Below are 13,701 nucleotides of genomic sequence, written 5' to 3' on the forward strand. Positions count from 1 at the left end.
ATTAATTTAGATACTTAGTGACAGAAGAATAATAAAAAATATATGAGAAAAGGATTAACTAGATGGAAGAGTATTCTCTCTCCCCTTTCTCTGCCAGTAGCTAAAAATTTGGAAATGGACACTCATCATTTAATAGCGAGAGCGTTGTTCTCTTCCCACACTTCCCTGCCTTTCTGCACAAGGCCAGCCAGTCCAGACCCATTCCCTTCCCTGGTTTATATTCTGGTGATTCTGTGACAACCTTACCCTCACAGTACTTGTACCACAATTTCCCCCCTTTAATTTGTCCGACAATATCTGCTTGTGCTTACAGTCCCCAAAAACATCCTGCTATGACGATGCCAATTCATTTCTCTCTTCTTTGTAATCTAACCTCGAGTGCCTGATTTCTGATTTTTGCTAACAACAACAGTGAAAGATTCCTCAGACTCATAATGATCACAGACTGAATAGCAAATCTGTTATTACTGGGGGCAAACGAAGGCAATTCCAATCTGTCATTTAAGATCTAACGTGGAATCTTTTTATGTGTTACATGAAAACAATTATATAACAACAAGCCCTTCCTGTGTGCCAGGAACAGCTCTAACTGATATGCTGAGCTCATTTAATTCTCACGGTAATCCTAAGAGGTAGGTACTGTGGATGATGAAGCCACGTTTACAGATGAAGTTCCCAAGAGGTTAAGTCGGTTGCCCAGGGTGACATTGCTTGCAAAAGACAGCCTATAAAGTCTAACCCAGGTAGTCAGTGCGGCTGTCGACTGAGGCCACATACCTAACTACCAGCCCAGACTGCTTTGCCATTTAGTACAGAGACTGAGTATTAGTCACCGCAGTCCAGCAAGAAAAAAATTAGAGAGTACTTAAGTAACAGTGAGAAATCTTGAAATGGCTGGCAAGTAGATTTTGTTGGGAGGGTTAAAGGAATTCAGGTTGTGCAGTGCAGGGTGGAGAAAATATACAGAATAAGTTAATTGGGTTTCAGACATATAAAGGATTTTTTTTTTTAAAAAAGCAATGAATGTTGTGTGTCAGTTGAAGACTGTCCGAAGGACTACAATCAGTGAGTTCATTCGGGAGTACTTATGTGGGGCAGGAGGAATCGGATCTTGCCATCTGGTCTGTCTAGGGAATAATAAATTGGGACGTTGTGAAGGCTCAGGCCCAAGAGATAAGCCTGGAATGGATGACTGTTCAAGATGGCTGTGATTCGATTGATTGTGACTATAATTTTCCCGTTTAATTTTGAGCAGATATGTTTCTTCATTCTTATTCTTAAAAAAAAAATTTTTTTTTCAGTTACAATTGACATTCAGTGTTATTTTATATTAGTTTCAGGTGTACAGCATAGTGATTAGACATTTATATAATTTATGCATTGATACCCGATTAGTACCCACCTGGTACTATACATAGTTGTTGCAACATTATTGTCTATATTCTCTGTGCTGTACTTTATATCCCCATAACTTTGGTAACTACCAATTTGTACTTCTTAATCCCTTCCCCTTTCTCACCCAGCCCCTTTTTCATTCTTATTCTTAATCTAATGTTGCCTGAAACATCAATAGAATTTTAGAACTGAAGAGAGGAAGCTCAGCTCTATATTTTACAGGCAAGAAAACAGAATCAGAAATTAAATGTGTGTTGTCATCGGACCAGGTACTAAGTGCCAAAATGAGTTTTAAACCCACGTCTCCTGATACCATGTCCAGAGTTCAGCCTGCTTTGGCGGTGGGGGGTTCATGGTCACAGAAGAGAATAGTTTTGAGAATTTCTGTTTGATACAGTGAGATTGTCGTGTACCTAAGGGAAGGGGGGTGTACGTTTCACTGATTCATGAAATGTCCTTTTTCTTTGTGTAGTATGAACCCAGAGGGCCTGGTCGGCCCTTGTACCAAAGAAGAATCTCATCTAGCTCAGTCCAGCCTTGTTCTGAAGAAGTGAGCACTCCTCAAGACAGCCTTGCTCAGTGTAAAGAGCTTCAGGACCATAATAACCAATCTTCTTTCAACTTTTCATCCCCGGAGTCCTGGATAAACACCTCACCTACCCCCTACCAGAACATTCCGTGCAATGGCTCCAGCAGGACAGCTCAGCCCAGAGAATTGATAGGTAAGACAGAGTTGGTAGGTTGCAAACACTGTAATTTTAACTACTCAGCTCCTGGACATTTAATAGTTTTTCTTCTCCCACCCATATCCCTCATTTGCATTATTATCTTTAAACAATATTTAACGGTCATAGCTTATAGGTGCGCCTCAGGCATACATCTTAATTAGGACTGTATTGATTCCACTTTATGGTCTGGAATTATGTAAGTAGATCTATCCATATTTGGAAACCGATCATTTTAACCCATCAACGAATCAAAGAAGTAATGGAACTTAACACATATTTCTAAATACTAGATAGAATACCTTTGCTTGGAAAAAGTTTGTCTTCTGTTTTTGTTTTTGTTTGTTTCTTAAGAGTTGGGGTGGTGGGAATTGGTTAGGTCAATAGCAGTTTTCAAAGATTTATTGTCAATAAAGTTGTTGACTGTTTGCTATACAGTAGAGTTTGACCATGAGAGAAACCAGTCAAGTCTAACATTTCGAGATTTAGATATCCCTTGTTTATTCCCTGTGTTCTAATGAATTGAGAAATCCAAGGCTAAAGTGTTAAAAAAAAAAAAAAAAAAGCAAGCATGGCAAGGCCTTGGAATGGACAAGGCTCTAAACTTGTATGGGGGGATGTTTAAAGTCTTCCTCTTTAACCTTGAACATGAATGCACTTTTATCTTTCCTTTGTCCACTCTTTTTTTATGTATGTATTTTGAATGTAAAGAAATGAATGGTACTATTTGAGTTCTCTAATCTATAGCCTTCTCTTTGTAGGCTGTAGACATTGATCTTTGTGAAAAGTCTGTGACCTTTGGTGAATTTCTGCCCTGGTAGTACCCTTTGTATTTGAAATTAATTTTGCTCACCTGTAGAATGTGAATCCATTGTTTCTGTAACTGACTCATTTTAGAGCATGTGACATACAAGCACATGTTTAGAACAGTAAATATGGTAGGATAAAACGCATTAAAAAGATTTTGGTTTTGTTTCCTGGCAAGAGACATTGTCATTGTAATCTTGAAACATTCTTTAGTACCTGCCATGTATTAGCTGCTGTATTTTATCTGGAGTTGCTCTGTCATTTTAAAAGTCTAACATAAATACACTTATATTCTCATGTTTGAATTTCCTGAGAAACATCTAAATTACAAATCAGTGATGAAAATTTACTTTTTCGTTGTTTTATTATAATTTATTTTAAAGATGACATCATTTCTCTTCTTTTTGCCACCTAAATTTTAGGGTAGCTTTTGGCCAAAATCAATAAAAATCTGACCTGAATCAATAAGGTAGAAAGTTCCTGAACAAATGCCCAAAATGCATGTCATTTGTGGTATCTTTTTCACAAATATAAAATTATTTCTTCATTGCTAAGAGATAAATTATAGTGTTCTTTAGTTGGAAGTAACAGTTAAGTATTTAAAAATTAATTCAAAAATCGCTAATATCCTGAAGCATAACTTCTTGTGTATCAGTCTGTGTGTGTGTGTGTGTGTGTGTGTGTGTGTGTGTGTGTGTGTATTTTTAGAGGAACATAGCAATTGTCAGTGGTGAATCAAAAGGAAAAGATTTTCTCCACTGTTGTTAAGCCTGAGAGCGGAGACCATGTCTTTGACCTTTTTGCACTTTGGATTTCCCATTTTGTCACTGATCACGCTTCAGGCTCTTATCAGTGCCTGCTGAGTAAGGAGATAATGAAAATAGGTCCTCTGCAGTTGAGGGGTGACACAGCCGCACCGCAAGGCCTTAAGTGTGGTGGTTCCAGGGTGGTGCAGCTGGGGTTCGCCTCACTAACCCGGATGTGAATAATATATATTCACTTATTTTGGTGATAAGACATGCCTTATCAGACATTTGCTTTTAAAACAAATGTCTGATAATGGATGAAAATGTAAGGCTCGATAGAGATATGTATTTTGAAAAAGATCATTGGTTGTCAGATTAGTAAAATTCAGAGTTTTAAAAAAGAATAGTTTCTCTTATCTGCAGTATATAGATAAATTAATAGAGGTTTTGATTCACAGTTAGGAAAATAGGCATTAGGTTAAACTGCCTCTAAAATATTGTTTTGTATTATTTAAATGAAAACATTTTAAATTGATGATAGTGTCATGAAAATGAGAACATGGTTAAATAATAATCTTAGTAAAGTAAATTAAAAAAGTGAGTTCTTGAACAGCCAATAAGATGTTTATTTTATGTATTGTGTTAGTACTGGCCACTTTTATACTGAACTGTTTGTTAAACTAATGCTCTTGAAAGCAATTATTTCATTCACAAAATTGGTAACATTGAGACAGAAAAGAGATGAATGTTCTAGAAGGACATTAAGTGGTTTAAAAATTTTTGAACAATTTTATGAATTTTTAAAGTTTTAAAAGAGTACCATGAAGTTAGCATATCAAGTCAATGAAATACTAGGACTAAAGAATGAAATATTTTTACCTGAACCTCCCAATCTACAAATAGGTAATAAACATAGGGGAAAATGTCCATAAATGTCCACCAGTAATCAAAGATATGCAAATTAGAGCCACAACAAGATTATGGATGTCATAGGCTAAGGTTAAAAAAAATGATAACACCAGTATTGTGATCGAGTCAGGAAATGGGTCAGCATAGTTGGTTGAGTATAAGTTGGCAGTATCTTCCTGCAGGGAAGTTAGGCCATAGTTATCAAAAGCTTTTATTTTGTACATGCCATATGACCCAGCCATTATATTTCTAGGGATTTATCTTAAGGAAATAGTCATGAATATTTAAAAATATGTATCTCTGATAACCTTTATCACAGTGTATAAAAGTGAAAAATTGGCTATAATTCAAATTTCTAAAAACAAGAGTTTACTTAAATAAGTTATGAAATACCTGCATTATATAATGCCCTAAGGAAAAAAATATACAAATTAAGGCTTATTTCTGATATTTTGGAATATGAATGACTTATTTTCTTCTTTGTTTTTTTTTTTTTTTGTAATTTTCAAGTTATCCTCAATAAATATGTATTATGATTACAATCCAATATAACATTAGTTAAATTTTTAGAATTTGAAAACAAGTTATGATTTAGTGGGCGTTAAAATTAGTTAGAAAGAGTAGAGTCAAATTTCAAAGGACCTTGAAAGTCAGGCAGATTATAGGAATTGTGAGGCAAAGTTTAGAGCTGTTTTTCCTCCACCTTATTCCATGTTTATTTATAATATACATTACAAGGAAAGGTAGCATTTTTAAGAAGTGGAATCCAGTACTACTATTACTTAGGTTAATAATAAAAGCTATTTTGACCATTAGTCTGCGAATACGACTTTTTATTTAAGAAAGAACATGTTTCCCATGTTCAAACTATGAGCAGTTAATACAATAAATATGAAAGTCTACAATTGTACAAATTAGTTTTTTGAAGCAAACCTTCAGACTTGACCTTTATTTTTTCTGTTAGCTATTCCAGTTCACATAGTGAATTATTTTCTGAGTGTTAATAAAGACAGAGAAGTATGGTTAGATGTGTTGTGACTTTACCATTGTGTGGCAAAAGTCGTCTGCCCTTGTGGCCCTACTGTCACTGAGTTCCCGGAGATGAGAACCAGCTGTGACACAGGGTTGAGGAGATGCACAAGTATTAGTGGGCCTGTCTTTAACTCCGTGCTGTATTTTCTGCTTGTAGCTCCACCCAAGACCGTGAAACCCTCTGAGGATCAACTGAAGTCCGAAAACCTTGAGGTGTCCAGTTCCTTCAACTATAAGGTGCTGCAGCATCTCGGCCAGTTCCCCCCCCTCCTGCCCAACAAGCAGATCGCGGAGTCGGCCGCCAGCAGCAGCCCGCAGAGCTGTGGGGGCAGCAAGCCCGCCATGTCCTACGCCAGCGCTCTGCGGGCGCCCCCCAAACCCCGGCCCCCACCCGAGCAAGCCAAGAAGAGCAGCGACCCTCTGTCCCTGTTCCAGGAACTTAGCCTGGGGAGCTCCTCGGGCAGCAATGGCTTTTACTCCTATTTTAAATAATCAGTTTTTTTTTTCCTCAAGGGAGAATGTTTTAATTTCTGTTTGTATCAATAGAATTAAGATAGTTGGACCTCATCTATAGATGCACAGTTCCCTTTGTTTTAATATTAAGTATGTTCTCACTTAATGGCTTTGCTGCTAGACTTGCAACTAATTTTTTAAAAGTATATTCCATTATTTTGCATTTTTGACGTGAGTCGGAATTTTGACAGCTTTTATGTAGAATAAAAAATATTTTTAAATTTGTGTATTGTTACATATGTTTGCATCAAGCTAGCAGCTAAGAGGTTAATTGTGCAACTATAAAAAAAAGAAAAAAAGTTTGTCTAAAATGTATTTAAAAAGAAAAAAAGTTGTAAGTAGCATTTACATTTATTCAATAATATTACCATATGCTGGGTTTCTGTACCAGAAATGGCCAGTTGATGTACAAATGTATGTTATTTTTGCTTAAATTCATTTAAAATTTTTTAAAATAAAGGGGCAGCATCTTCTAAATACTTTAAGTTTTATCAGCTTTTTTTTTTTTTGTGACAAGATGCTGCATTCTAAAACTTTTATAGTTTTAGACTGTTTGATGTGCTGTTGTAATCTCCATCCACTGTAGGATAGAGTTAAAGGCATTCTTTGCAGGTGTATTTTGTATGCCATTGTTTTTTATATAGTGAAAAAACATTGGCATACTTAGTTATTTTTGGACAAGCTACACTTCAAGCTTGTTTTTAATGTTAATTTGATAGTGTGGTTTTTTTTTAAACAAATCATGAAGCTGAAAAATTTTTAGGATTGTTGGTGCTTAGTAGACTTAATAACTATTTTAAAAATGCGTGAATTTAGTAAAATCCTTTTTTCCCTCACTATGCATGTGTAAATGTTTGTAATCTGGCTCTCCCCACTCCAGTGGTATCAAGAATTGTGCCGCTTTAAGGTTTTATTTTCCCCCCTCCAGTAAAAATTTGGGTACCTTATTTGATGTTTACATTACAATGTGACATTATACATGGCAATTCAAATGTTTTGCTAACTGTTTTGTTTGAGGAACACCATTAAAGAAGAAATACAATGTTTGTCAAAGATGTATCAAAATTCATCAAAATCTGGGGCAAAAAACTACCCTTGTTTTTCATGTCTTTTGATTCTTTGAAAATAACCCCACTGAACTTGTACAAAAATATAAACTTTAAATAGCTATCTTAAATATTCTACGGTCTAAAAATTGTTTTGAATGAACTTTGGTAACATCCAAAGGAAAACGTTTACCCTCTTAAAACTTGTGGTCTTGTAACACTTTTGAAGCGATGCATGTCCTTATTGTTTTCCTGATCTAGTCGTACTGCTTTTATACTTCAGAAATATCTTGAAACTACAATATAACTTTTTTTTTTAAAATAAGATGAGGTTGGGAAACATGGCGAGTGAACCAATGGGTCCTGATGACCCATTCAAAAACAGTGTTTTGGAGGATGACTTTTGAAAGGCCATCCTCTTCAAACGCGTACAGCCTGTTTGCAGTAAGCTTTTAAAACGGGGTGGAAAAGTGGCAGGGGTAAAGAAAAACTACTTACATCTCTTCTATGACTGGAGTTTAGTTGCTATTGGCCAGCCACAACCCCTGTAATCCTCAGATAACGTAGAAGAGAGTGCCTTTAGTTAAAGGTTACCAAGCTGCAGGACAAATGAAGAGTGCCTCGTTTGAGTTCTGTCTCTGCTCAGAGCACAGTTCATTTGTATGTGGCTTCATGTGTCAGGCTGCGGGTCTCTGTGGCAGGTGGCAGGTGTAGACCTGTAGACTGCAGACGTGCTAATGGTTAGTATAAATCACAGTTAGAAAACGGAGCCAGCAAGTTACCGCACCACGTTTTCTCTGTATGATGTCAGCTCTCCAGTTAGCTAGCTATGTCAGATTTTACGCAACACACTTTAGTCACAAGAAAAGAAGAATTTTGCCATATAGCTGTGTATTTCCAATTCTCTGACAAAACTCAAGACATAGCCCAAATGAAAACTAGATCTCCCCTATGTGAGGATGTCTATGAAAAATAATTTTCTTGTCAATGGTGATTCTCCCCCACCCCCCACAAATATACAGGACTGTATAACACAAGCCAGATATATGTTCAAAAGCATGTTGATAATATGAAGATAGAACTGTCATGTCAGGGTTAACCCCTTGTCATGAAGTAATTGCCTAATTTTCTGTTTTCCATACTTGAATCTTTAAAAAGTATCAGTTTTTAAATTATTTATATTTATACTTAAAGAGGTCCTGTGCACACCCCACCACCTTATATAGATACATAAGTGATGGAAGCTTTGGATAAGGAAGCTGTTGTGATATCGCTGTTCTAAGCAGTTATTTCTAAACAAACTAAAAGTAATAGCTACGTATTAGTCTCCTGCTCTGCTGTAAGTGTCTGAGTGTTCATTTCCTTATTGCTTCTACAGCCAGTCAGGGATTCGAATGTTTCCATCTGATACTCTTTTAGATTCTGCTTTGATTGCGTATTTCCACTGCTAGCAAGCTTACTCTTTCTCAGCAATACTTAATGCCATCTTTCCAACCGTGCTTTAAATCTGTCATTTATGCATAATATCTTAACCAGTTTTGAGCAAGTCTTACTGCAAAAATCATTGTAAGTTTCCATTGAAATGAGGTATGGCTTCTGAGTACAGTTCATGCTGTTTCGGTATTATTTGGGTAGTATTCGCGAGTACCCACAAATCAGACTTATAAAACAACTTCTACACTAGGTTCAACCTTAGAGTTCAGATGGAACTTTTTTCTTTTTTTTTTTTAAAGAAAACTTGGTGTTAGCTATTGTATGATACCAAGTCTTACCAATTTCCTTTTCTTCTAGAACAGATTTATTCTAAGTGAGGTTAATCATTCACATGATGTCTTTCTACTTCTTTGTTCTTTGTGTCACTCTGGTTTCCTTTTTTTTTTTTTTTTTTTTTTTTGCCAGAACGGTTTTTCAGTCATTTCACTTTTTAATTTCTTTTAGTGATTTTCTTTTTTGACCTTAAAGAAATTCTTTTGGGTGATAGAATGCAAGGTAGAGTATTCGTGCTAACATATTTTTCCTGATCGAAAAATGAATTTTTTGTTAAGATTTGAACAGCCTCATTCAGTGTAACATGGATCATTTCTGGTGTGTTTTTAAAAGGGGTTTTAGTTGCCATTTTGGCATATGCCTTGTCAACTTGTTATAGCAGAACTTTGTTTTTGATTAGTCAGTAGTTAATTATTGACCATTTAAACTAACATGACCTTAATTTTCCTTTCCTCAGACATGCTTTCTATCTAGGTCATTTTGTATATATGAAATAACAAACTGCTTTGTGGGTTTTTTTCCAACAGAGATTCTAGAATAAGTTCAGGTTTGGTATATACATCAATTGGTCTTTTCGGTTCACAGAATTGCAGAATAAGTAAAATAAGCAGAATTCCCACTGAATAAGCATTAGCTAATTAAACACCGCAATCTCCAAGACCTATTTGTAAAAACAGTTTCCTTGTTTATGGAAGCATTGAAATTGCTGAGAAAGCTCACTTAATTTTCTAACTTTGAAGTAATTAATAGATAGTACTATCTTGGTCTCGTGTAGTTGATTTTACACATTTAATATTTTCCATGAATATACATCTCAAGAGCAAAGCTATAAACATATAAGAATGTATCTCTAGGTACCTTGTCTAGAGAGAGCCACCTTGCCTAAAAGCCAGGTTGTGAAAAACAATTTCAAGATGAATTTTAGATTTCAACTATTATTGAGAAAATAAGATTTACTGGAAAAGTCGTTAAAAAAGAGACACCTGTTATACTTAGCATTGTTTCATATTGGAGTTGTTTTTAAAAAGGGAATCCCAGAAAAAGTCTATCAAAAAAATACAAGACTGAAACTTTAAATGTATTGAAAGATACAAATTGCCGCCTTAAAATGTTAGTTAGGCTACCATTTGTTTTTCTTCCCGCTCCAGAAAGGTAGTAATTTGTCTTTTATGATTTACCAGACATTATTTCTTGCTAACCATTCCTTTAGCATATGAAAACCCTTCATTTCTACCACCATCCTATGCGTCTTCCTAAATCGCTCGTAAATGTTTTAATGGATCTGATTTTTCTCTCCCCTTTTTGTTATCTGATCCTCAAACTACCTAACAATTAGAAATAATGGGTAATATTATAGTCCGAACATTTCTTGTTCAAAAGACCACTTTAGTGATGTCCATCACGTGACAGAGTAAGTGGCCTGTTAGTCTTTAAGCAGCTCATTATATCAGGCTTCTCACATTTTCTGTCTACTTGAGGTTGGATATTTACTTGCTGAGATTTTACTATAAAGCTGCTAAATTCACACTTAACTACTTTCATACATGTTTAATTAGCAACTTTAAGACCATTGTTACAAGAAGTGACTTTTACTAACGTTTAACATTCTTATAAAACATTCAGCAAATGGCATTGTTATTTAGACGATCAGATTACACAGTTTAAAAGCAAATTTTTAATGTAACGTTTAAAATTTTTGAAATGATTGAAAACATCTACTTTGGAATAAACTTTAAGGAAACAGTCACAGGAGTTTCTAAATGTTTTTTTGAAGGGAGGTACCTAATAGAAGAATCTAGATTTAGTAATGTGGACTGTGGTTAAATCCTAAACCCAGTTTGAAAAGTAGTCTAAAGCTTCTAAAACTGGAGTGTTAAGAAAACCTAGAGACATTCATATATTATAGTTTCAGTAATCAGAGTATTAGACCAGACTTTATTTGCAATTTGTTCAACAGAGAGATTTTATTTTGATACAAATATTAAGCATAAAGCATAGTAAGTTTTATATAATTCTATGAGTTCATTAAACAATATTATGGAACTTTCATTATGTTCTTGGGGAGTCTTTTTAGCTGTTTCTGCACCTCCTCTATGAGGTCTCCTGTATTTTATTTTGCATTCTAGCATGTGTGACTGCCTGCCTTAGAACTATGTGTAGGAGGGGAAATCAGTATTACTTTAAAAAATGTTTGATTTTTAGAAATAAATTTTTTCATTAATACTTTTTTTTGTTATGTTTGAGAAAGTTAAGGGGAAGGGATGGCAAATTACATAGGTTTCAACACAGTAGAAGTCACACAGTAGTGTCTATTCACAGGTCTGTCCTGTTTTTCAGATTTGAGAACTTTGAGCAGGATAGAGCAGTGGTCTCAAGGTTAGGCAAGCATCAGAAGTACCTGGAAGTCTTACTGGAATACAGACTGCTGGACCCCATCCCCAGAGTTTCTGGTTCCAGGCTGGAGCCCGGTCATTTGCATTTCCAACATGTCCCCAGGTGATGCTGATGCCGCTGGTCCAGGGACCACATTTCGAGAACCACTGGTCTAGAGAGACTGAAGTTCTTTTCAACCAAGCATTTATTTACTCGGTATAAAAACCCATGCTCTTGAGACATTTTTATAATTCTGATGCCATGCGTGCAACAGTCATGGAGAAAGCTCTGTGGAGTGACGAGCCCTGCTGATTGGCTGCCACTCCGCTCCCATTGCCCGCCTCCTTTAAGGTCTGTGGTACCCCTCCACATGAGGGTGCAGGAGCTCTTTCATTTCTGGGGTGACTTCGGATTTGTGTACATTGCAGCCTGGGCTTTGGTCTGGAAGCTGTGCGTATGTTTGGTGTGCTTAGAGTCCGTCTTGATAATCTGTACACATGGAGACGAGAATTGTGGAAGGACGGGTGCCCTCAGAATGTCACGAGGATGCACTTCGCGTTGATCGAGGCACTAAGTAGAGAAGGTGCTGCCTTAGGATGGCAGTGACATGGAGCATTGAAAACAATGGATCGTCCCCAAATAATGTATTTGTAGTTTTTATGGGTTCTTTTTTTGGATAGGGGAAGTGAGGGCAAAGGATTTCTTTTCAAATTATGTGTTTCTCAGGTTAACAGAATTATTTTGGATTCTCTGCCATGTCAGCAGGTGTTGGGGAGGCTGAAGTGTTGTGTATGGCAGAAAATTGATAATTGTCTCTGATTACTTTGCTACCTTAAAAAAAATCTATATATGTTTGCAAAACAGTCTAGGGGAAGCTACGGGCTACACAGCATGAGTTATTCCTAAACCATAGGTGCGCACGTATGAGCAAGTTATTTTTGAGAAGGAAACTGTCTATAATAAACCTGACAGGTCTTTGGATGTTTTAAAATGTGTGTGTTATTGTCCTTGTTGTTTGTGTCCCCCCCTGGACTGTAGGTTGAGGGGTATTGGGCTCTGCCTCTGGTTTTTAGTTTGGCTTTGAATTTACTGAGATACTAGAAAGAGACAAAATACTTCTAAGGTAACTGTAGGATAACTTAGATGTGAAGTCCCCATGATAAGCTCCATAGAAGGCACAGCTTTGGAATTCTTAACACAGTACTTCCCACTAGAAAGGCTGGATGAGCTTCAATGGGGATTGCCTACATTCGCACAGGTTACTCTATCCAATTCCAGCTCATAGGGAGCTTTGGTTTATTTACATTTGCTTTGCACGCTGCCTTGTATGCCAAGACCTCTCTCTATCTTTCAGTAGATCAGAGGACTCCTTTGTCCAGGGTGAAGTCCTAGCGTGTCAGTCACACCTGAGAATGTCATCCCCCCTCCCATACAGAGGAAGGGTCCTGGATTTTCATGTATCCAGACCATGTCTTCTTCCTATAAATCCATGTATATGACATTGTACTGTATCCGCTTTCTGTGCCAGTCATCTGACCTGATTCTTGGAAACCCATGAAGGTACTGGTTATATGTAGTAGTTGTATCCTAGGTAAATATGGTGATTGAAATACCTCTCCTCTAAATTATAAAGGTAATGGGTTTTGTTTTGCATTTTATTAAACGGTCCTGTTATTAGTAACAGCTTTTTTTTTTTTTAATGCTTCAAAAACAGTTCTTATCTAAACTTGTTCAGCTAACTTCATATGATCCATTACTTAGCGAATTCATACTCGGTCTTATTTTGGCAAGTCTTCCAAAGGGAGGCTACGTAAACCTGAGATGGTCAGTTTCCATCTCTTAGAAGTACCAGCCGTGCAGCCAATCTAATTATCATAATTTATGGCAAAATTATAACAAAAATTTTTTTCTTTGAAGTTAATGATACCTCAGGTGAGAGGTTCTAGTACCTAAAGAGTAAAATAACCCAAAGCCACTCTCTAGGTTTTTTTTTTTTTTATCATTTTCTTTTTTAACTTAGTTCTGGAATTGCTTTAGCCACTTTGGTTTCTTAGAACAAGTTTTCTTCAATTTGGGGGTCTACAGTTCCTACATTGTGATCATTGTCTCAGTGAAGTTCTTTTGTTTTAAAAGATTCATGGTAACACAAAATGTATTTTACTGCTACAACTAAAATGTATTTATAATAAAATGCCTTTTTAATAATTTGGAGATTTGTTTATTACGTGTGAACCCCAATTCTCTGCTTCATTTGAAGGTCAAAGGCCTGACAGAAGTTAAGCACAGCACTTTGATTTTATTCATAATCCTAATCGGTAAAACTAGCTCTCGTAGCAGAACTCAATGATAATTTGTAAAATCGTGACTCAAAAATCATGACGCAAATTT

At 36.1% G+C, this 13,701-nt stretch overlaps 1 protein-coding gene across 8 annotated transcripts in view; it reads left to right on the plus strand.

Moving 5' to 3' along the window:
* Nucleotides 1-13,499, plus strand: part of HELZ (helicase with zinc finger) — a 140,815-nt gene extending 127,316 nt beyond the window's left edge. For 5 of the 8 annotated variants that reach the window (XM_033089787.1, XM_033089786.1, XM_033089789.1 and 2 more), the window contains 2 exons: nucleotides 1,868-2,117; nucleotides 5,772-6,106. In XM_033089787.1, coding sequence (XP_032945678.1) covers nucleotides 1,868-2,117; nucleotides 5,772-6,106 — 585 coding nt within the window. Of the gene's footprint in view, nucleotides 1-1,867; nucleotides 2,118-5,771 lie in introns of all 8 variants that reach the window. The other 3 variants (XM_033089784.1, XM_033089792.1, XM_033089791.1) reach the window with 2 other exon arrangements.
* Nucleotides 13,500-13,701: the final 202 nt, after the last annotated feature.

The sequence above is a fragment of the Rhinolophus ferrumequinum genome, chromosome 21 (genome assembly GCF_004115265.2).
Source record: "Rhinolophus ferrumequinum isolate MPI-CBG mRhiFer1 chromosome 21, mRhiFer1_v1.p, whole genome shotgun sequence".
Lineage (NCBI taxonomy): Eukaryota > Metazoa > Chordata > Mammalia > Chiroptera > Rhinolophidae > Rhinolophus > Rhinolophus ferrumequinum.